Raw genomic sequence first — 26,951 nt, 5'->3', positions numbered from 1 at the left:
CATGATAGTGTGTGCATGTGCTAGCTCAGGTGTCTTTTCCCCTTCTTATAAAGCCACCAGTCCCACTCCCATGGTAACCCATTAACCCATTAATCCGTGACTAGATTAACCCTTCACGATCCAACCACCTCCTTAAGGACCCGTTTCTCAACATTGCCACATTGGGAATTAGGCTTCAACATGAGTTTTGGAGGGGACATTGAAACCATAGCAGAGTCATAGCAGCTGTTGACTGGAGCCACTCTTGGTTAAACTGAGAAAGCTTTAGAGAAATGCTTCTAGGGTAGAGGTTCCATGAGAAGAAGATGAGGCAGGTGATAATACTGAATAATTTCTGTTTCTATGCTATTTTTATTTTTAGAATTTAAATTTTATAATTTAATCTTGAAGTTAATGTGTTTTTGTATTAAAGTTATTTTCCATTAGACCATAATATTGAAAAGTTTGCTGACATAAAACATTCCTTTATCCACCCATTTAATGAACATGTTCCAGAGCCTAAATGTGCCAGGCATAGATTAGGAAATAATAGTTTCTATTGCTTACTGAACACTTAGTGTATTGCCAAAGTTTGGTTTAAGTACTTCATATAAATTTGTGTGTGTGATGCCTGACATCTTCCCATGATGTACATATACAATTATGTCCAGTCTACAGATGAGGAAAAAATGTGTAACATGTTTAAATTCACAGCTCAAAGATGGTGGAACCAAAGTTCTAACACCAGTAGTCTGAGTCCTCTGCACTTAAACACTGCACTTCATAGCCCTCTGGGCTTATGAAAATTCAAGGGACATGAACCCAGCTATGAGGGAGCTCAGACAGTTTCATAAATGGGCAATTAGAATACATGTGTTATCCTTTGGGTGATACAAAGGCACGGCAGAGTGAATGCAGCCTGAGGACACTCGGGCAATGCTTGTGCTAATTGTGGGTGGGTGAGTGGGAGTCTGCAGACAGACAAGGGAATGGGGTGTGGGGGGCACAGCAGAAAGAGGTGAGAGGGCAGGACAGCTGGGTGTTTTTGGAGCTTCAGGTCCTTTGGTGTTGGTGGAGTCTGTGAGGGCTGTGCTGAGGGCGTGTTCAGAGTCCTTGTATTCCAGAACCAAATGTTTGGACTTCCTACTGATGGTAAAGACTGGGAGAGCACTGACCAGTTTTAATTAGGGAAGTGATGATCCAATTTGCATTTGGAAAAGCATAATTTCCAAAAGTCAAAACTTTTTTCTGTTGCAACAAGATCCTGATTTTATAGTGAAAGGCCAAGGAAAAACGAAATTTATCTAACTGAAATTAACTGAAAGACAAAGTTGATGGAACTCTAAATTTTAAAGGGTAGGGGCTGGCTTGTTATCCAGCTGGTTAGAGCATGGTGCTGATAACACCAGGGTTCAGGGTTCAATCCCTGTACTGGCCAATAGCCCCCCCCAAAAAGTTAAGGGTGGAATAGTTGGGCATGAGTCAATAAATGTCTGTGTCACTATGCAAACCTCTTTCCGAGGACTCAACTCATGGTCTGGCCAATTAGGTCACTTGGGAGAGTGTGGTGCTGATAACACCAAGGTCAAGGGTTCGGATCCCTGTACTGACCAGCTGTACCCCTCCCCCCAAAAGGGGAAACAAGGACTCATCTCATAAATCATATCATCAACTGGCTTTATTTTAAAGGGAGGCCATTGGAACCAAGTTTGCTGTGACTCCATTTATCAAATGAAAATTTATTTAGGAAAGCATTTCTAAAGTGTCTCCATTTCCTACCACAGGGTCATGCTATTTCAGATTTCAGAAGATGTAAGCAAAGCAGAATTGAGTTATTTTAAGTTTTTTTTGAAGAAGGAAATCTCCAAATGTAAACTGGATGATGACATGGTAAGACCTGACTACAGAGAGGGAAGATTCTGGTAAAAGTACCCCAGATTCTCACTTCGTATTGTAAATATGACTCCTTTATACTGTGAAGTGCTGCTCCGATTAATTACCAGGGGCGAGGCAGAGTCAAGAGCCAGGAGAAGAGAGGTTGTGCAGGCACAGCCCAATGTGGGACCAGCAGACCCTGGAGAGACAGTGGTGGCCTGAGACAGTCCCCACTCCTGCAGCCTCTGAAACACCTGGGGGCTGGAACTGTGTGTGTGTTGTGTGTGTCTTTCTTGTGTGTGTGTGGTATGTGTCTGGGTATGCATGTCTTTCTGTGGTGTGTGCGTGTGTGTCTATGTGGTATGTATGTCTCTGTGTGTGGCATATGTCTGTGTGCGTGTCTGTGCCTCTGTGTGTGGTATTATGTATGTGTTTCTGTGTGTGTGTCTCTGTGTTTGTGGGTATGTGTGTCTGTGTGTCTCGTGTTTCTGTGTGTGTGTGGTATGTGTCTGTGTGTGTGGCATATGTGTCTGTGTGTCTGTGTCTTTCTCTGTGGTATGTTTGTGGTACGTGTGTCTGTGTGTCTCTATGTCTGTGTGTGTGCCTCCATTTGCATGTGTCTGTGTGTGTATGTGAACTCAGGTCTGGAGGTGGATTGAGTGCCAGAGGCAATTTTGGGGTGTGAGGTGGTCCCCAGGCTGTCACCATGTGTCTCAGCCGCATACCTCAGGCTGTTTCACAGTCCTCACGTAAAGGCATCCAGAGGCAGTTTGATCACAGGACCTGGGGACCAGGTGACATCTGATATAGCTTCTCCTTTATCCTCTCACCTCTGTCTTTGCGGGCTGGAAAACAGAGTCTCCTCCCTAGTAGTCTATGGGCTGGAGACCAGCATGCTTTCTCAGAGGGTTCTGCTTGGGAAGTGAGGGCGGGCCCTTCGTTTGGAGAGAGTAGAAGTAAAAAGAAATTTAATCTAAAAACCAGTAAGGCTCAGTCCAGTCTTCCAACTTTATTTCTCCTCTCCCTAGAACTTACTTGATATTTTCATGGAAATGGAGAAGAGGGTCATCCTAGGGGAAAGCAACTTGGATACCCTGAAAAGAATCTGTGACCGAATCAATAAGAGCCTGCTGAAGAAGATCAATGATTATGAAAACTTAAGCAGAGGTAGAGATAACCCAACAGCTGTTAATCAGCAAAACATTGTTCTCAAATTGACAAATCCCTCGATGTCACAACTGTTTCTAATTAAATATTTGGGGTCTGGGTTTCTCTTTTAATTCAGAGAGAAGAGTGAGCCTTGAAAGAAGCCCAGATGAATTCTCAAATGGTAATGCCTGGAGATGCGTTTTCAAGATGTATTTAGTTCATTTACTCTCTGAGATCCTTATATCTCCTCCCTCAACCCTCTGCCACACCGGCATCGTAAGGGACCTGCTCTCCCAATGTCAGGATGACAGTTCACTGGCGGCTTGTAGTTGCCTTCTCTACATATCGAGACATATGAAGAGTGTCGAAAGGCACAGACCCTGCAGCCCCCAGCTGGCAGGTTTGAAACAGGTGCAGAGTTAGTCAGTAAAGGTTTTAACTTTTTTCTGTGTGTTTTTTTTCTCCCTTGACATCTGCTGCCTGTGTTATGCACTGGGTGGTTGAAATCATTTTTCAGAACTTCCTTGGTTAAGTCACTTCCTTTTTTCACGAGAATGATTTTGCTCTGTTCTCCAAGTAGGGGGCCCCGGCCAAGGGTGAGTAATTTCCCCCCTTCAGTCCCTGGGGCTCCTTCGTGGGGCCCCACACCTGAAACTGAGCTCCCTGTCACCTGCCTGCCTTGCCCTTGGGAGGCTTCAGGCACATCAGTCTTCTCATCCCCCAGGGAAAAACCGAGTTCAGTCCTCTGTCCCTTTTCCCACCTACGTAAGTCAGGCTGAATCAGGAGAAGGAACTCTCAAGGATCTCCTTCAAAATTTTGATTAATCAAATATTCTTTCTGATAAAATTTACATATACTTAGTGAAGAGGATTTTAAATTCAGGGACATTTAAAAAAACCCGGTAAAGCCATTGCCCCACAAATATTATTATTATTAGTATTTTTGTTGTATATTCACCCTGGTTCTTTGTGGTGTGTGTGTGCCCATGTGTATGTGTGTTGAACACATTTTGGATCACCTCTTTTAAAGATTAAATCTGAACAATGTCCATGCAGCTTGGTCTTCCCTATTCCCCCTGCTCGAGCCCGAGGCTTTAAGAGTTCTTTAAGGAGTAAGGTATTTTTAAATCAGTAATTCTCATCTAGGCAACAAATGAACAGAGTAACCATTATTCTTTCAGAAGGAGAGAAGAAATCTAGGGTGATTAGAGGGGGGAGGGGGAGGGAGGCGGAGGGGGAGAGATTGGACAAGGGGCATAAAGAATAACTATGATCTGTAACAATATATATGCTGGTAATATTGATTTGACCGACATAGGTGAATTGATTGTGATTCATTAAAAATTTTTTAAAAATCAATAATTCATCCTGAGATAGTGGTTTTATTAACAAATATCTCACAAATTTTCATTTAAAAAGGGACCTTATGTTGCCCTAAATGCTACATATTTCTTTTCCAAAGTGCCTTTCCTGCCATGTCTCATTCTGGATCTGTCTCTTCATTGCTCGTAGGGGAGGGGTCATTCGGCGTGCTGGCAATGTCGGACTCTCCAAGAGAACAAGACAGTGATTCACAGGTACATGGAAACCTGCAAGTCCTCTTTCCATTTGCATTTCAGATTCTAGTTATTGTATTTGTTAGCTTTTCTTTAGCTTCCGGAAAAACCAGTAAGGGGCAGAAAATTATTGAAAATTTTAAGAACTGTAGAAAAAATCTACAAAAGGACAAATTAACAATGTGACTTAATTTTTAAAATGTGACCTCTTCAGTTTCTTTTGCATTAAATTTTTGTTGTAAGACTAAAGGCAAAGGTATTGGAATACAGTCATGCACTGCACAATGACATCTCAGTCAACAGTGGACTGAGTATATGATGGTGGTCCTATTAGTTTTTAATGAACATACCTCATAGCCTAGGTGTGTAGTAGGCTATACCATCTAGGTTTGTGTAAGTATACTCTATGATGTTCGTGCAACGATGAAATTGCCTGACATCACATTTCTCTGACCATGTCCCCATCGTTAAGCAACGCACGACTATAGTTGGGGGTGGGGGAGTGGGGAAGCCTCCTACCTAATCTTCTAGCAGCTGTTTAAGCCCAAATGGGGGAGGACTTAGGGGGAAGATACTTGACATTTCGAAAATATTTCTCCTTTGTGATTAGGTGTGAGCAGCAAACACTCATAATCTAGCCATCTCTATGTTCTTATCTCAATGAGCCAGCAGAAAAATTTCCTTTCTAGACATAATAACTTCAATTTATGTAACCTTCAACAATTCAACAAATTAGGTTATTCACTTTGCCCTGTGGCAGGAAGCAGAGGAAACCCTGAACGCCTGAATTAGGCTGGAGAGAGACTCTTTACTAGAGGGGGATCCTGTGAAAATGACCAGACCTCTCTCTGTCTGAAAATCAAGAATTAACTGAAATACTGTGTACTTTGTAAGCAGTATAGCACTCTGCAAGCATTGTCCCCACCAAACAATTGAAGGTATTAAGTTGTAATATCTTTGTAAATTTTAATCTATCTTAGTAAATACACTTAACATGCTTAGTAAATGCTTAGCATACTTAATACTTAGTAAAATACTGAATATCTTAGTAAATATACTAAGATACTAAGAGATTAGGTAACTTGCGCAAAAGGTTACAAAATAGTAGCGCCAAGAATTTGCCTTCCTACCCTGGAGCCCTTTTCTCTATCTCAAGTGGCTACACAGACTTTCAACTAAATGCCTTAGGAGCATGGGACACAGGGCCACCTCTGACCAGTACTGTCAGATGCTACACTCTACGTACTGTAGCCTACAGCATAACCACGATCTACCTGACTAGCCCATCTCTCCCCACCAGCTGCTGTGGTCCTGAGAGCTAGGTTACACCATCAGCTTTAAAAATCCTGAGGCCACACTATGTCGTGTGTAGGGCAGGCCCTCAGCCATTAGCCAAGCATCACGGATGAATGAATAGATGGCCAAGAGAATCACAAGGTCATGGAGGGGCAGCCCAAAGACATTGAATGAATGACTGCATGAATATTCACTCAGCAACTCTTGATTGAGCACTCACATATTAATAAATCCTGATTGCTGGCACAGATGTTATCTGCCTTGAGGAGTCTTCCGTATAGTAAGGGAAGCAGATAAGGGACAAGTAATAATTTGGAAGCCCAAGTTTTGGGACACTGGCTTTACAACTCTCTGTGGGGACAGAAGTTTGAGGGAACAGGTGGAGACTAGCTTTTCAGGGCAGTGACTCCAAGTGGGGGGTGGGGCAAGGGAAAGCGCTCGCCTCCTGGGTTGGCTCAGGGGCAGCGTAAGTTGTTTGTTCACGTCTCTAGTGTTTGACCTGCAGAGTCAGCTCCTGGATTAGGTTTTTTTTTTTTTTTTTTTTTTTTGCAGACTTCAGACAAAGTTTACAGAATGAAAAGCAAGCCTCGGGGATACTGTTTGATTTTCAACAACTATGATTTTAGCAGAGCACGGAAGGATGTGCCCAAACTTCACAGAATTAAGGACAGGAATGGAACGCACTTGGACGCAGGTACATGGAACTCAAAAAGAGAAGTGAAAATTTCTTATACCTCTGTTTTTTTTATCAAAAGTGGGAGAACAAAAGCTGTACCGAAAGAGCCATGTGTTTCAAGGAAGTGGTTTAAACATATTTCCCTGTGGAGGTGATGAACATACTCATATATTTGTTACTTCCCTGCTTTTGTTTTTTTAAATTAATTTTTAAAATGAAAGCAATGTATTTATAAAGATACAATATCAAATCTTACCAAAAGGCTTATAATGAAAAGCAGCAATAAACTTTGCTTTTAATTCAACTGAATGAATGGTGCTTCTGTAGAATGCATTAGTGAAAAAATTACTTTGGTATCAAGACTCTTATAGAGGTTGTATTTTTAAAAGTTGGGCTAGTGAGTACAGCAGAAATTGTGGATTCTTAACGGAAATAGCATTTTCATATGTTAAACTAGCCAGAAATTCTTTTGCTCAGCCTATTTAAGCTATGCTTGAGAACTTACTCATACAAGTTAAATGAAAAGGAATTTATGGTATTTGTATATAAATATAACTACAACTAAAAACAATAATAGAAATTATTCAACCTTACCATTAAGATATTAATAATTTCAGTTTGATCAAAGAACTTTTGAAAATGGTGTTTATGAGTCACAACATCAGTTAATGACATTTTAAAAATTGAATCAAGTTTAGAAAATTAATGTAGATTGATTATAATCATAAGGATTCTCTGATGGTCCCTGTTAACATTTGATTCGTTTATTCAAGAAAATCTACTCTAAGGTTTTAAAAAGCCACAGAGCTTAAGTCCATTGACTACATCATTCGTCATGTACTTGGTATTGAAAAAAAGGTTTCAGGCCTTTGATTTTTATTCACTTAATATTTAAAGAATTCTATTAAAATGATATTTGATTCTGTTTCCGGCAGTTCATTTTTCCTATATGTGACCCATGATCGACTGGTCTTGGTTGACGTTGAGTTTGTGTGTCCTGCTTTTCTGTTCCCATTCTTGTGTTCCAGGCTGAATGAGTGGAAGTAGGAGACACAGCTGCCTGGTCATTGCTCCTGCGGTGCTCCCCTCTGTTCTGTGGCAGTGCCTTGTGAACTGCTTTGCAGTCATTTTCTATATCAACATCCCACATTGCCAAAGGAACCAGAATTTTGCCATAGAACCAAGGCACTATGTTAGTCTTGCCGAAGTTCTTTCAGACTGAATAAACCAAAGATTGATTGCATTTCAAAGTTTTTTCTCTATTTCTAGTGCTAAGTTGTCTCTAGACTGATGATTTATGTTTAGTCATGATGTGCTGACAGGGACGAATGCTAAAGAAAGAATAAAACAAGGTGTAACAGGATCAAGAGAACAGAAATGGAGACAAGAGCTAATGAAAGGTTTTAAACAATTTTTAGAGGATGAAATAAAGGAGGGGAGGTAATAGACTTAGATCAGAGAAAATCACAACCCAAGCAATTAAAGAGGGGGGAACAGAAAAGAGGCAAACTCATTTACCCCACAGAATTCTGGAAAAGTGGAGCTAATGAAAGGTTTTAAACAATTTTTAGAGGATGAAATAAAGGAGGGGAGGTAATAGACTTAGATCAGAGAAAATCACAACCCAAGCGATTAAAGAGGGGGGAACAGAAAAGAGGCAAACTCATTTACCCCACAGAATTCTGGAAAAGTGTAGTTGAGGCAATGAGCTGAAATTAACAAGATTATTTTAAAGCCTGTATAAGGCACATTGATACCCCAGATTCATACCCTCCTCTCATAGAGCCAACAACTATTCCTATTCCATCTTAATAAGGAACAAGAAATTTATTCTCTTATAAAATTGTACCAGAGAGGCTCTAGACTTGGGAATACTAGGCCCAGCAAAGGAAGCAGTGAAGCATCCTATCGAAGACAGAGATGGCATGGTGGCATGGAGTTAGTATCTAATACAACTTGGTTCCAAGAACACTGGCAGCAGATACAGATTTTCCTCTGAAAGCCCACATAAAAGACCGGCAGATAATGACATCTGGCGGTCTCCTAATGCAATTGTCAGGTCTCCAACCAATTATCCTGCTACAAAGTTCACCCACCAATGAACCAAGCACACCCAAGAACACAGAGCTTTCAGTGAACTTTTTTTTGTGTGGCTGGCTGGTATGGGGATCCAAACCCTTGACCTTGGTATTCTAACACTGCACTCTAACAGCTGAGCTAACTGGCCAGCTCTCAGTCAACTTTTTAATTGTCTAATTAGTCAGTTTACTAATAGATAGCCAAGGATTATCAGACATTTGAAGAAAGCCTCTAACGTAAAAGAGAGAGGCAATACAAACAAGAAAAAAACAGAATATGAATGAAACAAAGGTAATGTTGAGAAAAATAAACCTTTATAAAAGCTATACTTAATATTCTTAGAGAGATAGTAAAAGGTCCATAAGAGAACAGAATGTTATGAAAAAGGAACAGAAAAAGAAAGAATCCATGAAAATCGAATATATGGGCATCAAAATGAAAACTTCAGCAGTGTGGAAGATAAAGTCTCAGAAATTAGGACAAAAAGACAAAAAAGAATGAAAAATAGGAACAAAAGCAAGAAAATTTGAAGATCAGTCAAAAATGTCCAACCTCTGACAGTAAGAGTTCCAGAAAGAGAGGATAGAAAATATGGGGGAAATGGAAATTTCCAAGAACTGAATGACTCAATTTCCAGACTGAAAAGGCCTAATGAATTGAGAAAGATTCATATCAAAGCATATCACATCCTAGAAGCTTCCAGAGAGAAAAAAAGTCAAATATAGAAACTATGAAGAATCAAAATGTCTCAGTAGCAACACGAGTCCAAGACAGAGAAGAAGTGCCTTCAAAATTCGGAGGAAAAATGCTTTTGGAAATAGAATTCTATATCTAGCTAAACCATCAAAAAGCTAAAAATGGAAATAAAGACACATCATACAAGGGCTGAGAAAATTTACTCCTCATCTATTAGTGGATATGCTCCAGAAAAACAAGCTAGTAAACCAAGAAAGAAGTCGTAGGTTTAGGAAACAGGGAATCTACTGCGGAAGAGACAGAGAGATGTCCCAGGAGAAGAGAAATTCGTGAGGCCTAAGGAGCAGACAGTTGAGACTGGAGCAGAAGGATGTAGTGCTTAAGACAGGAAGTCCGGGAGAAAATAAAAATGAGTCAGGCAAGCAGCCTAAAAGTGTTGGAAGACTTTGCCCAGATCTATTAGAGCATTTGGGGAAAAATAATGTTAAGCATATAAGAAACAAAGAAAAAGTAAAAATAATGCCATCAGTAATTCCAGGAAAGACAAAAAGTTTGGTAAGAAAGGAAATATAATTAAAGGACAGTATGTTTACTAGTTGTAGTACTACAAGTATTACTATGGATTCAACCAAAAATTGTAAATAATTGTGTAAGAATAGCAAATGCTCATCATCCATAAAAAGATCTTACAAAAGTCCAAAATGTATAAATGAATAGATAGCAGTGGACCCATTTGTTACAAAATGGAGGCTAATATAAAAAAAAGCAGTTAAAAGCTGAAAGTGGTTGCCTTCTTTGAACAAGACTGGGTAATAGGATGGGACACAGAGGGGGTAGCTGATTTTGTAATAGGTCTTTTAGTTCCATTTTTTAAAAAAATTATATCTTTTGATAAATATAATTTTGAGAGGGTTCAGCATAAAATAAATATGAATCTTATTCAACAATTGTTTTGTAGAGCTGGCTGGTTAGCTCAATTGGTTAGAGCACAATGTTGGTAACACCAAGGTCAAGGTTTTGGATTACCATACTGGCCGGCTGCCAAAAAATTTTAAAAAGCCACACACACACAAAACAAACAAACAAACATTCTTTTGCTTTTTTCCTGATTATCTAAGTCATACAATCATCTTTTAAATTTGCTTGTGGTAAGCCTGAATTATAGCTTACCCATTTTGTAAACCAGTCCAGAAAAGACAATAGGCCAACGATATGATAGCACTCTCCCCTTTCTCATTTGCCTCAGGGCTTGGGAATGTTGTCAGCCAGTGGCAATAAATATTAGAAGCCTGTAGAATCCAGCTACTAGCATAGAGGATCTTATTCTTTACGTTCTGGTTAAATTCATATCAAAGTTAAACCCTCTATTCTCTTCAGATCTGGGGTGTGGTCTGGGAATCATTGTAGTACAACGTGACTTCTTATTTCTCTTTTCAGAGGCTTTGGGCAAGACCTTTAATGAGCTTCATTTTGAGATAGTAGATTACAGAGACTGCACAGCAAAGGAGATCTGTGAGTTTCTGAAGTCCTACCAAAGCATGGACCACAGTAACAAGGACTGCTTCATCTGCTGCATCCTCTCCCATGGGGACAAGGGCATCGTCTATGGCACTGACGGACAGGAGGCCTCCATCTATGAGCTCACCTCTTATTTCACTGGTTCGAAGTGCCCTTCCCTCGCTGGAAAACCCAAAGTCTTTTTTATTCAGGCTTGTCAAGGGGATAACTACCAGAAAGGTATAGCTGTTGAGACTGACTCAGAGCAGAAGGAAGCCTATTTAGAAATGGATTCATCATCTCAAAACAGATATATCCCGGATGAAGCTGACTTTCTGCTGGGAATGGCCACTGTGAACAACTGTGTTTCCTATCGAAACCCTGTGGAGGGGACCTGGTATATCCAGTCACTTTGCCAGAGCCTGAGAGAGAGATGTCCTCGGTAAGTTTTGCCTCCCCAACCCTTCTCAGTTTAACACTACCTGCCCCCCTGCCCCATCACCACTACCTTATATTCATATTCAGAGTCCACTAGAAAGTGCTTTATGATTGAGATAATATCAACAGATCAGAGAGGTGTCCAAGGGGAGTGGTTTCTAATCATCTCTAAATGTCTAACTGTGGATCACGTAGCTATACTTCCCAGGTCAGTTGCAAAGCGGGAGAGATGGCAAGTGTTGACATCTTTAGTTCATAGATGGAAAAATTGAGATTCTTACTGACGGGTTTCCTTTATTTAGCACCTCAAAGGACAATCAGGGTACCATGGAGCTGGAAAGGACAGTAAAGTCATATAATCCGGGCTCTCTGTCTTTGGGCAGAAAAATGACTGAGCCAACTCAACTGGTTTTGAAGGTCTTCCAAGAAGGCAGTAGCCCTTTTTAATATTTAATATTCTCCAGCTCTGTCAAAAGTTCTATGATAGCTAACCAACCTCAAACCCTCTTGATGCCTTGTGGGAGATAAGTAGCAAGGAGTAGGGTTAGCCTGCTTTGAAGACAAAAATGTGGGGAAATATCCTTCCCTTATTATGGCATATGCTTCCTTTAGTTAAATTATCATTTCATATGTCATGGTTCACCCAAATGCACACACTACTGACAGATGAATAGCAAGGAATCTTCTGCAGGTTCCTCTAGCCCTGTGTGTTGTCATGTTTTGAGTGTATGAAGAGCAAAAATTTCCCTTGACATATAAAAAAGTGAACCATAACATCAGTGCGATGTTTTCATTTTGTAACTCGGCCTGTGAATCCTGTGAGGTTCTGGGGGCTCGCTACCGTGGTAGGTGAAGAGGGTGCCTGACACAACTGCTGAGGGCCTGGAGAGAAGAGGACGGGGTGCTGCAGGAGACAGTCGACTTTCACTTGCCTAGAGTTTGGCTGCATCCTAGATGAATCCACAGAAGCAACATCAATTGGAGGCAGAGGGTAATGGGGGGCCTTGAGGTGATTGGGACCAAGTGACATAGTACATGGAGCAGAGTGAGATACACACAGGTCAGGAGGGAAAGAAACCAAATTTAACACTGAATCCAAGGTTTCCGATGGTCAGTAGAGATCCTGAATGAACCAAAGATAAGTTATTAAGCGTGGAGACAACTCACTTATCAGGAAGCTGTGGTAGGTCTTAGTTTAACAACTTATTGTTTCAAATGCCTGATGTTTTGAGAGGAAGAACCGTAGAACTGTCGCTGAGCACAGCGGACGGGACGGTTCATCAGCTGTTTGCCCCGCGGGTGGTCACGATGTTATGCTGTGTTTTTCAGAGGTGACGATATTCTCACCATCCTGACTGAAGTGAACTATGACGTGAGCAGTAAAGACGACAAGAAAAACATGGGGAAGCAGATGCCACAGCCCACCTTCACACTAAGAAAAAAGCTCGTCTTTCCTCTTAATTGATGCTGTTGTTTACATGAGTAACACTATGCTTTATTTGTTGATAAGCTATTAGTTACTTAGTACTATTTTGCACTTAGATGGCAGAAAGGGAGTTTAGAATTATTAGAATTCTTATGTGAATTCAAGCCGGAATCTCTGGCTTTGCAAACAGTAATAGCCACCATTAGACACTTATGGCCATGGTATTATTTTAATTATATGTTTAATAAGATGAAAACATTTTTTTAAATAACTTACAGTTGATCAAAAAGTATAGTAAGTTTAAAAGAAATATGACAAAAATCTCCTAAAAAGTTCAAAATCTGAATCCTTGACCTTGGTGTATACAACCAGCCATCCCCAATTCCCTTCAAATTGTTAAACATTAGAAACAAAACAAAAATCACTTAAAGGCATCATCCCAAAGCTTTAGCCTTGAACATGCTGTTAATAATAGCACTGGAACTTTATAAGGCACAGGAAGAAGAGAAGTGGTGAAATCACTTTCCCACCAGGAGGCCTCAGAATAATGAATGTTAAAATATTTGGAGACAGCAAGTGTCCCTTCTGCCCGTGAGAGGGCTGATACCTCATTTCTCGTTCCCATGATAATTTGTCAGACTTGCATTCCCACTAACTGGGTGGGATTCTGTGGCACAGAACAATTGGTATGCAGGTGAATGCCTGTGACACCCTCTCAAAGGTCACCGACGGAGATTTTTGTGATCCAGTCTAGCTAAAAAAACCCACCTCACACACTGAGGTTCAGTGTGTAATGCTCCCACATCCAGCCTGACGGTGGCCGGTGGGTAAGACGAGTAATATCAGAAACGAGCACCTCCTCTCTGCCTCCTCTCTTGAGGAATGGGAAGATCCTATGTTTCAGTGATGAAAGACACCATGACTCTATTCAAGGTTAAGCTAAAACTTCAGAACACCTAGGAGTGATTTGTCTTGTCCCTCTCTTTCTAAGCCATCCTCCACACTACCTTTTTATGATACATTTTTGAATGTTGATTTTTATTGTAAAAGATTTAAAATATTAAAATTATTTTGAAAATTCTTTATAATTTGTCCCCAAACTCCCTTTTTGGCCTCTTCTCCTATTGCTCTTGTAATATATACCTGCTTTTGCAGCATCCGATGTGACTGGCTTTTTGCTAATGATGCAGTGCTCGTTTCCTTTATTTGCATTTGCTCTTTCTTTGCTAAATTTATTCCAAATCTTTAGTAATTAATTTCTGTAACAGCTGTATTTTTAAAGAATATTTTTAAAAAAACATTTTTACTAGAATAAAATATAATTTTATGTTACTGCTTCTTGGAGATTTTTTTGTTTGTTTTTGGCCGATGGCATCTCACAGGTGGAAAATGTTTGGATCACAGACATTTTATTTGAGCCTATGGATACTGGCTTCGACAGCTGTATTTTTAAAATTTGTTGTTAACATTTAAAAATTAGGAAGTATCACATGAAAAACCAGAATGCCTTCTGAAGAATCAGAATATCTGACATTGATCCCATGCTCCTGTACGTCAGCCTTCAGACTGGGCATGCGCTCTGCCGTTCACCCACCCCCACACTCTCTCCCTGACCCCCATGCATCTCCTCCATTGACGCTGCTGTCAGTTATCACTTGTCATTGTGCTTGCCAGCCCTCTTCACTTATTCCTGTTGTCTGCCCTATGGGCATTTGAATTCTGGTGATGGTTTAGAGGTGGTGGCAAGAAGCCTCAGGAACTCTTCTTAAGTCATAGGTTAGGGAATACGATTGAGAGCTGGGGAAGGGGGGGCACATGTATGGGAGAAAAAGATTTTGGAATCAAATCAGTTATCTTTCTTGCTAGCTAAATGCCCTAGGGGACAAAAGGCATGCCCCAAAATATAGTCAACATCCAATAGGACGAAGGCCTTCAAATCAGTCTCTTTCTAATGAAATCTGTAAAGGTGGTACAAAAAATAGCACAAAACCCACAGAAAGCTTAGCTCCAGGTATAGAGAACAACTTTTCCATGAAGGGTCATGATAAGCTGTGCAATTGAGGTGAGAATTCAAACATTCCCAACCTCTCAGAAGAAAGCAGTTTTTGAAAAGATAAAAACAGAGTAACCCAAGAACTAAACTTGTCATAAGCATTTCCCAAGAAAACCTCACAGGAGTCCCCTAGGCCTAGAGAGATGGTGTTTCTACCATCTTCAGCTATGGAGAACAACTCTTTGTTCATGATTCTTGTCCCCTGTTGCTACTAACTTCTAAAAGGTGAGAATCATCCTCATAAGTAGCAATAGAGGTTAATCTCCCAGATTGACCATAAATTTCTTCATTCTTGGCAATTATCTTTTGCCTGTAAAAAGAATGGAGAGATGTATCACTAAGACTCAAAGGGTAGAAAGGGGTAGATGACGTTTGAAGGGGGGAGAAATGTGACTTCATTCCTACATTGGGGGCAACTTCACTCTACTCGCAGTGGTTTTGAATTTAGTGAGATATGGTATTTGGGTGACCAAATTCTCATATGTGAAATTTTCTACTAAATTAACACACTGAATAATTTTCCTTTATTAAAGTATTGACTAAAATTTAGTTTAATGATTTAAGATGCATCTTCAAGTAACAGTATAATTTCTGATCTGAGGTTGATTTCCATAGGAATCAGAGGCATCTGATTCCACAGGAATCTAAGGGTAAACCCCCAACTCTCAGGGAAGGTGGATTTAAAAACACCCTCAGTCAGAGAACTGAATAAACTCAGATACTCACAGATAAATTTCCTGTGTTGTTTTGCATAAAAACAGAGACGCAGGTAAAGAAGTCTAGCTACATCCCAGTCCCCCTCACACCAACAGTCTGACCTCTGCAGGTAACTCTGTATTCAGGCTCCAAGTGATACACTTTCCTCCCTAAAGCGCCCATGCCTTGACACGTTTAGGAAGTACTTGGGTCATCTTCTTAACCTATTCTTCACTCCACCCCCCACTCCTAAAGATAACTCAGCCGTGTCTTTTTGAACAGCAGCGTTCACACCTTAGATGAATGTTTTCCTCTTTCAGGATCTGTATGGTGCACTTATACTTTTCTTCAGCTTCAGCAAACTTGGCCTGGAGTGTTTTCTCCAGATTTCCCACCGTAGTTTTCTGAAAGACGTGTAAATTTTAATAGCTATCTTCCCCAACCCCGAGCCATCCAGGGCAGAGCCATATGGCAGAGCTGCACAGAGACCTGGGTTCCTCCCCCAACTCCCATCCCTGCTCCAGCCAGGACTCACCTCTCTCTGGAGTTCCATCTGGGTATGGTAGAGGTTTGTGTTAAGCGACTCTAGGATAAGAGCTTGTGCATGTAACTCTTTCTCCATGACCTGCATAAGAAGACATTGTTTCCAGACATCATGCTGGTGTCTACCTATTTATCCCCCTTCTCCAGGGTACCTGAACTAGCATGTAAGGCAGCACCTTCAGGCACTCCTTCTCACAGCCGATCAGTCACCTTACCCTATTGATCTATGTCCTCTCTGCCCCGCCCATTGATACCCTGTCTTCAGCCTCACTGTCACTGCTGTGGAGCCGGCTCCCACCAGAGCTCACATGGACTATTACAATGGTTATCAACCATTCACTCACTAAACAAGTCTTTACTCAATACCTACTACCGATTCCAACTATATGACACTTTGGAAAAGGCAAAACTACAGAGACAGTAAAAAAAATTAGAGGTTGCCAGGGGTTGGGAGGGGAAGAAATGGAGGAATAGGTGGGACAGAGGGCATTTTTAGGGCAGTGAAAATATTCTGTATGACGCTGTAATGGTGGATACATGACATTATGTGTTAGGCAAAACCTATAGAGTGGACAACACAGTTTACCCTAATGTAAACTATGAACTTCAGTTAATAATAATGTATCAAGATTGGCTCAATTGTAACTAATGTATCACCCTAATGCAAGATGTAATAATAGGCCAATGGTGGGGTGGGGCGGGGGAGTATATGAGAGCTCTCTGTACTTTCCCCTCGATTTTTCTGTAAACCTAAAACTGCCCTAAAGAAGTAAAGTGGGGAGGGAGAGGGAAAAAATTTTAAACCATCCATTCATTTAAAAAAACTCCAAACTACTACAGGATGAATAGGAGCCTGTGCAAAGGTCCTTAGAAGGCAAAATGCTTAGTGTATCTGAGGACCTGAAGGAGCACCAGTGTGACTGGCAGGATAGTGGGCCAAGGTGAGGAGATGCAGAGGAGGCAGGTCATAGCTGAGAGGCCAGGGGACCTGAAAACAATGTGCTGCTACTGAAGAGTTTTAGGCAGAGAAGTGTTTGCCTTTACCTCACTGTTTACACTTATCTCAATGCTCTGTGGAGAGTGGACTGGAGGAGGCAAGAGGGAAAGAAGGGGACTAAGGAAGAGAGTACTACAGTAGTGCAGGGCACAGAATAATAGACTAGGGGGAGGTGCCACAGAATTGGAGAGAAGTGGATGAATTTGGAATATGTTATAGAGGATTGGCTGATGCTGATGGATTGGATGGGGAGAATAAAAGAAAAGAAATCAATTTGGGGGTTCAAATCTCAAGTGGAAAATCAAGGGTATGAAGATGGACAGGTTAAGTTTGAGGTGTCTGTAAGTTACCTATGTAGAAATGTTAAATGGGCAGTTGGATATGCAATCCTGGAGCTCAGAGAAGGGGCTAGGCTGGAGGTATCAATCCTAGCAGTCAGCACAGAGATAACATTGACATCTATGTGAACAGATGAACTCACAGAAGGAGAAAGAGGAGATAAAGAAGAGAAATGGAGTCTAAGACCAAGCCCTGGAACATTCAAGGACTTAGAAATTAGGTGGATGGGGTGTGGGGGGACCTAGCAAAGGAGACTGAGGAGTGACCCATGAGGCAAAAGAAAACCAAAAGCCTATGAAATCCAAGAGAGGAGAGTGTTTCAAGGGAGCAGTGACCAATTGCACCTGATACTGCTAACGTCAAGTGAGGTGAGGCATTCCTCGGACTTGGCAACTTGGAAGTTACTGGTGATTTTGACAAGAGCAGTTTCAGTGGATGGGGTTGGAGCAGAAGCCAGGTTGCAATATAAATGGGAGTGACCCTCCAACAGGTCCTGCCTCCCATCACTTTGCCTCTTCAGACTCGCCTGCACATTGCTACGAGAGTTGTCTTCCCATCTGATATTCTCCTCCTCAGAAACCTCCAGTGGCTTCCCACTGTCTACAGAATCAAATCCAGACTCCTTGTGGTGATGAATGGGGCTACTGATGGCTCAGTGAGTCCAGTGTTAAAAACAAAAAAAGACTTCTTTGTCCTTCTCTATGGGCAAACCGGAAGTTGGGTTCATTTTCCATTGTGTTCTCCTGGAAAACTATGATAAAGGTGGAATATCAGCCTTGTTACTAGGCAACATTGCATAGAGTAAAATGAACTGCACCTGGACTGGGAGGAGTGTGAAGCAGCACAAACACCTGGCAGGAAGCCATAGCTTTGGTCTTCCCTGGGGGCAGTGACTCTTGTAACTGGGCACGACCTGGAAGTTATGCCTGAGGATCTGTTGCAAAAGATTTTGGGACAAGAGGCTTCTAAGCTAGATTAGCTTCTGTACCCACATAGGTGAGTCTCATTTTCCCTCACCTGAACTGTTTCTTGTGGGGCCACACAAGACCAGCCCTGGACCGCCCGAGAACTCTTGCGAGGCTCCCACAGAAGAGGAATCTCCTGATGCTGCTTTCCTGGCAGGCGGTGCTTCCTGCCTTAGGGCCTTCTAAGTGAATCCAAGACAAAGTGCGGCCTGTGCTACCACATGAGTGTGAGATCTTTGTTGGAACTAAGAGCCCTTTAACCACTGGCCCTACGCTACCTTTCCTAATCAGCCTTGCTCTTTCTTTCATACACCAGGTCCTTTCATTAGGTCACCAGCTTTGCTCATGTTCTGCTCTCAGGTTGGACCTCCATCTCCACTCCCTCCTCATTTCTGAGATTCAGAAACACTCAGCTGCCAAAACCAGCTCAAATGCCATATTGTAACCTTTCCTGACCCTATCACCCACTCCACCCTCAACAGGACTAGTAGTTCTTTCCTCTGAAGGATTTATACTGTGCTTACATTTTATTATAAACATGTCCCTATTTGTCATCTTTGTAGTACCTCAAAATCAGCACCTAGAAGGTGCCATATACATTCTGTTAGGTGCCAAAGAGGCTAAAAAAATGAACTTGATGGGTCTCTGCTTCCAGGTATCAGCCCCATTTAGCTCTTATATGTCCTCAGAGCACTAGAGCTCTTCCCATGTAGTGTGCAGCCTGCCAAGATGTATGAATTGGAGAGGCACCACCATGTACTGTAACTGCATTGTGAAAAGTGCTATACTAGGTTGTTTTGCATTTATTTAAAAACTCAATTACTATTTATTGAATGCCTCTGATGTGCCAGGCACTCTTCTAAGAATTGAGGATGAGCAGTAAATAAAACAGACAAAAATTATCCCTGCCTTTATTGAGTTTATCAGCTTAGATGATTATAAATCTGAGTAGAAAAATAAAACAGAGAAAAGAAATTGTTGGGGCAGGGAGCTGAGCCTTTAAATAGAATAGCTCCTGAGGAGGTGGCATTTAAGACCAGAGGGAAGAAAGAACGTCAGCCAGCCGTATGGACATCTTCCTCCCAGGAAGACATAATATTAAGAGTAAGATAGGAGCAGCCTGGCCTGTTAAAAAAGCAGCAGGGAGGCCAGTGCCTCTGGAGTGGAGTGATGGAAGAAAGAGATGCAGATGATGTTGGGGGAAAAAACCACCAGCAAGGAGCAGGTAGAATGACCCCCAGGGCCAACACAAGACTAAGAATAGTTCACAGACCTACCAGCCAGAGTAGAAAAACCTTCTAATAAAGAAAGTATTGGGTAGAGTATTTGGAAGGGTATTCCCTCAGCAGTTCTACACTAAAGCTTTAATTCTGCCTAACAAAGCTTAAAAGCAAGGCTTGGAAGGATCAAACTGTTTCCAAGTAACTTAACTGCATCCCAGGAAAAAGCTCAAGAATATTTAAAGGGATATAAAAATATTCAGAACCCCAAAAAGGTAAACTTCACAATGGCTGGCATCTAATAAAAAAAGTTACCAGATAGGCAAACGAAAAAATATGAGCATAAAAGAGGAGAAAAATAAATTAAGAGAAACAGAACCAGAAATGACACAAATGATAGAATTAGTAGACAAGCTCATTAAAACAGTTATTACAATACACTGGGTCTACCTGGCTCCAAAGCGCCTTCCTTTACCTTGCAGAGCATTGCAATGTGTTTGCCCCTCAATAATGCCTGGAGATCTGCCTGGGCTCTGAGGTATCATTCCTCTATAATGCCTCTATAATGACTAATCTTTCCCCAAACATGACTATTCTGGATCCAAATTAAATCCTCAGTGGAGGAAGAACACAAGGCACTTTGCAGGTTTGAACAGCTTCTCTTTAGTTGTCTCCCACAAGTGCAGTAATTTGTCACAGAAGAGTGAAGTCCCTGGGGAAGCTGTCATGTGTGAGGTATCCTCAGAGTTTTAAGGCGAAGCTTGGAGACAGAGTTGCATGGGGGACAATTCTGTGCTTCTCAGAGCTCAAAGGGAAGAACTTGGCATTTTATAATTCCAGGTCCTTTTGTGGTTTGAACCTTGATAGACATGGAAGGCATTCAACATTGAAGACCACACAGTGTATTGCTGATGTATTTGTTCAAATCTGGCTCTAAAAAGATATCACTGGCTTTGTTTTACAGACAGTTCTAAAATCCTTTTTGACTTATTGAATCCAGCAAACTTAACTTTATTTTTAATTATTTATTTCTTTATGTAATTTTATTAATATTGTTTTTTACATTCAAGGATGTTATTGCAGAGCAGCTGGGGGGGAAGAGGGGAAAGGAGAAGGAAATGGAATGGAAGGAGGAAGGAAGAGGGGCAGGATTGAGGCCTGTGGCACTCCCCTCATTCCCACGGGGAGACTGGGTGGCTTCCAGTGGTGGCCTGGTCATTGCTGGGCTGGGTGCAGATGTCAGGTGGGTGTGGGTAAAGCTCTCATCCCCCACTGTCCCAGCTTGGGAACCCTGGGCCCTTCTTGCTGTGGCTTGGTGGTCACTGCTAGGCTGGTTGCACATGTCAGGGGGGCATGGCCGAGGCCTGAGGCCCCCCACCGCCCTGGCTTGGAAGAGCCCAGGGTGCTTCCTGCAGTGGCTCAGTGGTTGCTGCTGGGCTGGCCAGCAAACTTAGCTTTATATCTTCCATTTTTTTTTTATTGGTTTGGGGAAGATTATCATAGATTCCATTTTTCTGAGAGTCTATTATTTTACTGATGTGTTTGTAAGATACAAATTCCATGGGAAAGAATGAAAAGCTTACCTCTTTGGTCTTTCTCAGCTCCTTTAACTGCAAGGTGTCTCTTTCATGTTGTTTCACAAGCTCCTAAAAACAATTTTATTTGGAAAAGATCAGCACTATGTTTCTGGCACTTCTCATTTCTGAGAATTAAGAAAGCCAGAATAGGATTCAGGAATATAATATTCACCAAGGCTATACATTGGTATAATGAAGCACACATTATAAACTAGTGACATAACATGTTGAAGTTAAAAAATTAAAATCTTACTGATGTGCAACCATATCACCTTGACAAATATTAAGAGAAATTATATTTTCATCAAATGCTTTTCTTCTTTTATTTTTTGGTTTGTTTGTTTGTTTGGCAGCCGGCAGGTTCAGGGATCCAAGCCCTTGACCTTGGTGTTATAACACTGTGCTCTAACCAGATGAACTAACTGGCCAGCACCCAAAGCTTTTCTTAAGTCAGTACACAGATGCAATACTATTAAGAATTCAATTCTCCACAGATTGAACTTTATATTCAGTGCAGTCAAAATGTCAGTAAGCTTTCTTGACAAGCTAATCCTAATTCTAAATTAATTCTAGTTTAAAAATTTATATAAAAATGCAAAGGATGTAGAAAAGCCAAAATAATCCTGAAAAATAACAGCAAAGTTCGATGATCTTTACTACCTGATTACAAGCTACAGTACTTCAGACTGTTTTTGGCCTAAATATAGAAAAATAGTCAAATGAAACAGAATGAAGAGTCCAACACACCTTCCCCTACCCCCGCCAAATACAACAAAGATACCAAGGCAACTCAATGGAAAAAAGAAAGTTTTTTCAGCAAATGGTGCTGGAACCACTGGATATCCACATGGAAAAAAGTGGTATATAACTTTCACTTTACTCCATATGCAAAAATTACTAAAAATGGATCATAGAATCATAAAAGCTAAAATTATCAAGCTTCCAAAAAATAGAATGTCCTCCTGACTTTGGAATCAGAAGTATTTTATAGAGAGGACACAAAAAGGTGTAACCATAAAAGGAAAATAATTGATAATTTGCCTTTCATCGAAATTAAAACGTTTACACAACAAAAGACTCCATCAACAAACTGAAAAGGTAAACCACAGGCTGTGAGACAACATTTGCAACACATAGATCTGACAAAGAACTTGTAACCACAATATAAAAAATATTCCTACATGTCAATAGTAAAAAGACAAGCGACCCCAAAGTTTTCAGACAGCAAAAGACCTGAAATGACACTTTACAAAAGAAGATACCTGAATAGTCTGATAAGCATATGAAAAATTGCCCAATGTAAATAGTCATCAGAGAAATTAAACCATAATGAAATACCACTTCATACCCACTGAAATGGCCAAAATTAAAAGACTGGCAATGCTAGTGAATTGTTGTGAAAGATGTGGACCACTACAGCTCTCACACATTTAAGATGCAAGAGTAAGGTGACACAACTCGTTTGGAAAATAGTTTGGAAATTTCTTATAAAGTTAAACCTCCACCTACTCCAGACCCAGTAATAGCACCACAGCCACAGCAGTTACAGTCAAGGATGAGGACATTCAGAAATGGGGTTTGTGCAAAATAGGGAGATTCAGGTTCTGCATCTTTAGCGTTCTCTTTCCTGTTAATTACAATTTTTATTCCAATATCCCTGTGGTAAGACTGTCCAGCTAAAGGATGGCAGGACTATCAGGCTACTTGTATATATTTCCAGGAAAGCTGGGAGAAGAGAAGCGTGCCCATCATGACAAAGAGGTCACCTAATCACGGAGGCACACCTGGGAACTGGAATGAAGCGCTCGGACTACACAGTGAACCACTGATGCGCTTTGTCTGAGTTACCTCCTTCTCCCGAATGAAGTTCTCAAAGATAGCACTGTAGGATTCACTTATTTTCTTCTTTTCTTCTTCCGACTCTAACTCAAACTTTTTCGTCATCTTGCTTTCTGTGGAGGTGAGAGGAAAGCACGTGTATGCGTAAATGTGGAAAAAGCAGGTGCATTAAGAAACCCAGCATGTCTGAAGATAAAAGCAATTCCAGACTGGGTCAGACTTAAGGTCCTTTCAGCCTGGTGTTTAACCTCTGACACTCACCTGGGGATGCTTGCTGGTGGGATGAGCATGCTGGTTGTCCTCAATCACATTAGCTATATGAGATTTACTGCCAATCTCCCTGGCTCTTTGGTGTGTAGTTTATATTGGGACTGTTGCTTATTATTTTGGCCATTCTCTCTGCTGAAGTAACCACTATACTTTCTTGAATATCCTTTTCTTAAAATAAAGCTCTTGGCTGCTGTGACTTTTCCAGCCGTAAAATTCATTCTGTCCTGAGCCCTGGGGTAGAGGTCGGCTTAAACTGTTTTCTGGGGCAGGGAAACCTGCCAGCTGAGCCGCAGTACCAAACAGGAGGAAGCAGCAGGGAGGGGAAACACATTTCTTCAGTGTCTCAGTCCTGTGGATGGATAGGGAGTCTCTGGGTTGACAGGGTAACTCTGGACTCAGCAGTGTGATGAGTGGCTAAAATCTGATCTATCAAAAATGGAGGCTGCATCTTAACCTTGGCTCTGACGATATGGGACGAGTGTTGAATGACTAGCTAGAAGTTTTCAGTGTGATGAGTGGCTAAAATCTGATCTATCAAAAATGGAGGTTGCATCTTAACCTTGGCTCTGACGATATGGGACGAGTGTTGAATGACTAGCTAGAAGTTTTCGAGATGACCTAGAGTATGTTGCACCAGGATTCTAGGTAAAGCCTCACACAGGAGAAGCTCCACATCCCACTCCCCAGCCGGGGGTCTTCCTGTGACTTTCTGGCAGTCCAGAGTCCCCAGGAGAATGTAAATAAATTTTCCCAGGGAGTATCTGCCTTGAATTGAGTTATTTATTAAAATCGATTAAATGTGAGATGATTTTAATCATACATTTAATTGATTTATTAATTAAAATTAATAAATTTAATTTATTGGTGTTGGTGTAGGATGTGGAATAGGTTTGTAGAGGCCCCTCTCCTGTCTTAATTAGTCCTCTAGGCCTGGGAGCAATTTCCACAAATTCTTTTCTGCTTTTCTCCACTCATGAAGAAGCTCATTGGGGGATGGGAGGTGCACCTATGGAACACTTTGTATGATCCAAGCTCTGTGCTTAGTGTTGGAAATATTGTAAATATTCATCAAACATGGCTCCCTTTGGGGGGATGTGGAGGGGACAGTAGAGGCTCTTGGTACAAGAGATTGTGTTGTCCCTCCCACGCACATGAATAAATATTTAAAAGTCTAATTCAAGAACTCCTGGAACTTTGGGATCGCTTGTATCCAGATAACAAGTCTACACTCCTCTATAGGCCCCAGCACATGTTTCAGCCCACGAGGGGCAAACTTGGAACTAGTGAGTTTCGAAAGGTACGGGCTTAGACCCCTTAGTTCAGGTGTCAGAACTTCAATAAAGACCCTACCCTCGTGGTCACTTTGCTTTCTCCAAAACTCTGGGCACCTTCTATTCAGGAGTCCAGTATGTGGCCCAGCATCCTTGGAAAATCCAAGGCCTCTAGTCAAGACCAAGCTTAATGGAGGTTTTTTGATGTACTTGTCATCAAAAAGCCAGTCCTTTCTGTACTCACTTTGCTGTAGCAGGACCTTCTCCTGCTCCAACTTCTCTTCCTTCTCCCATTCGGCCTTTCGCTTCCACCACTTATCTTCCATTTCCTCATACATGCTGTCCTGTGGAGGTACAAAATCACCACGAAGAAAAAGGTCGGAAACAGGGAGACCTGGAGAGGCTGTGAACTGACGTGAGGGAGGGCCCCTCAGGCCCTGCACACCGGGACGGCACAGCACCGTGACCTGGGCAGCGTCCCTCACCTGGGGCCCTCACTTCCCTCACTGAAGGGCCCCTCGTGGGTGACTGGTGGGAAGAGAACCCAGCCTAGCCCAGCAGAGCTTGCGGGACGCTAAAGGTCAAGGCTTCGACTGAAGACGTGCAGTGTGTTCCGTGTGGAAGAATCATGTGTCAGCTACCCCTGAGTCATGAATGCCTCATCAATAGCACATGAAGAAAGAAGGGGAATGCCCAGTATTAATCTGAACACTTAGAAAACAATGGGGTGTTTCTCAGAGAGTGTCTATCTTTTCTCAGCAAACCCAACTTCCGTTTGTGGTTGAGGTTCCATGAGCCTAACCCAATGCCAGTACTGTCGGTGGGCCCAGACTTCATGAGCTCGGAACCCCAGGAGGGGAAGGCCCAGGGCCTGGGTGCTGCTAGTGGGGTCTTTGGACCTAATCCCCTTCCTTTCAAGTCAGCATCAGGATGACTCCCTAGCTCGAGCATCAGCACTTCCTCAAATTGGGGGTTCTTTCTCACTATTTTCATGACTGGTGGGCAGTTTGGTTGCCTTAGAGGTCAGACTCTCTGGAGAGGCCCAGAATGAAGCAAGCACAAAGTATTCCCAGGAAACTGGGGCATCTTACCTGGTCATCAACCTGACACTTCTTAGGCTTTGTTCTGTTATGTTTTCCCTGACTGTATATCAAGAAATATCTTGAAAAATAAGTTTTGGCTACAAACTCGAAACTGAAACTGTGAGTGATCAATAGAATTTCAGAGGTGGTGCTGGTGTTTAACCTTCGATCGGGTGACTAATTCCCCTTGTTTGTCTGGGACTGAATGGTTTCCTGGGACTCCGGACTTTCAGTGCTAAAACCTAGAAAGTCCAAGGCAAACTGTTGCAGGAAATTAGAAAAGGACAAGAGCGGGAAGAGGAAACCTGGTGGTTTGCGAGTAGAGTAGCTGGTACAGCCGGTTCCCTGGGGAGGGGGGCATGCACAGCCACAGGAAATACAGACAGACAGACAGCTCCGCCCGCACGTGGGCCACCATTCCGTTGGACCCATGAGCTCCCACCAGCTAAGGTGCCAATCAACAGAGACTACCAGGGCTCAACCAGTGACCAAATGACACGAATCCAGCTGGGAGGACTTAAACCCCTGGGAAGGTAACTCTCNCCTGGGGCTCTATCACTCGAGCCTGCTCCATCCTCTCTGGCATGTACTTTCTCTCTTTACTAAATAAAACTGCTCTTTGCTTTTCACCTCTGGTGTGTCTTGTCCAATTCTTTGTTGGAGACACTAAGAACCCGGACTTAGCTGGTGGAACCTGCAAATTTCCTCTGTTTCCCTTAACATCTTGGTTCCCTAACAGGAGAACCCTGCAGTTTCCCCTAACATCTTAGGGCATTGGCCAGGAAACAATCAACTTCCCTTAACAAAACCAGGACTAGTTGGTCACTGCACTTGGTAATTAAATAGGATGGGGGCTTGAGGGCTCAGTCCTTCCCCTGCCCACTCCCGATCTCTCACTCTCTTCACCCCCAGTAGGAAATCACGCCCTCCCTCTGTTTTCCTGGACTTCATCAGATTAGCTAATAAAATGAATGGGTTATGTTTTGAGACGGCTAGAGCACTCGCATGCTCTGCTTGTGGGGGTGCACAGAAATACACTCTTTTTGGGTGGCAATTTGGCCAAATCTATTAAAGGCCTTAAAAATGTTTATTCCTTTTGACCCAGCACTCTACTTCTAGAATCCAGAATGTTCAAAGTGAAAGTATCTGCTACAGCAAGCACTAGAAACAACTCAAATGGCCAACAGTAAGGGAGCAATGAAATACACTTTCATTAATAAAAATTATTACACTTTCATTAGGATAATATCTAATCATTACAAAGGAGGGCAAGGCTTCTGATATGCTAGATGAAAAGAGGATACAAAAATGTATAAAAATTTTATACAATATGACCTCAACTATAGTTTTAACAAAGTACAAATGTTTTTCTTTTTTTTTTTTGTCTTTTTTCGTGACCGGCAATGGATCGCAACCCTCAGTGTTGCGCCCG

At 41.8% G+C, this 26,951-nt stretch overlaps 2 protein-coding genes across 2 annotated transcripts in view; one reads left to right on the top strand and one right to left on the bottom strand.

The window, feature by feature from the left end:
* Positions 1 to 14,004, top strand: part of CASP8 (caspase 8, apoptosis-related cysteine peptidase) — a 29,935-nt gene extending 15,931 nt beyond the window's left edge. Inside the window, exons 3-9 of the mRNA XM_008581651.1 lie at positions 1,764 to 1,869; positions 2,883 to 3,021; positions 3,140 to 3,184; positions 4,516 to 4,580; positions 6,408 to 6,549; positions 10,744 to 11,245; positions 12,571 to 14,004. Of these exons, the coding sequence (XP_008579873.1) occupies positions 1,764 to 1,869; positions 2,883 to 3,021; positions 3,140 to 3,184; positions 4,516 to 4,580; positions 6,408 to 6,549; positions 10,744 to 11,245; positions 12,571 to 12,706 (1,135 nt within the window). The 3' untranslated portion in view covers positions 12,707 to 14,004. The remainder of the gene's footprint in view (positions 1 to 1,763; positions 1,870 to 2,882; positions 3,022 to 3,139; positions 3,185 to 4,515; positions 4,581 to 6,407; positions 6,550 to 10,743; positions 11,246 to 12,570) is intronic.
* A 902-nt stretch (positions 14,005 to 14,906) lies between these two features.
* ALS2CR12 (amyotrophic lateral sclerosis 2 (juvenile) chromosome region, candidate 12) overlaps positions 14,907 to 26,951 on the bottom strand; it is a 36,269-nt gene continuing 24,224 nt past the window's right edge. The window contains exons 10-15 of the mRNA XM_008581650.1: positions 24,682 to 24,781; positions 22,906 to 23,009; positions 21,064 to 21,126; positions 15,952 to 16,041; positions 15,711 to 15,820; positions 14,907 to 15,030 (exon numbers count right to left, since the gene is read on the bottom strand). Of these exons, the coding sequence (XP_008579872.1) occupies positions 14,907 to 15,030; positions 15,711 to 15,820; positions 15,952 to 16,041; positions 21,064 to 21,126; positions 22,906 to 23,009; positions 24,682 to 24,781 (591 nt within the window). The remainder of the gene's footprint in view (positions 15,031 to 15,710; positions 15,821 to 15,951; positions 16,042 to 21,063; positions 21,127 to 22,905; positions 23,010 to 24,681; positions 24,782 to 26,951) is intronic.

The sequence above is a fragment of the Galeopterus variegatus genome, unplaced genomic scaffold (assembly GCF_000696425.1).
Source record: "Galeopterus variegatus unplaced genomic scaffold, G_variegatus-3.0.2 Scaffold2425, whole genome shotgun sequence".
Lineage (NCBI taxonomy): Eukaryota > Metazoa > Chordata > Mammalia > Dermoptera > Cynocephalidae > Galeopterus > Galeopterus variegatus.
Note: the sequence above shows the minus strand (reverse complement) of the source record. Positions and strands in the feature narration are given on the sequence as shown.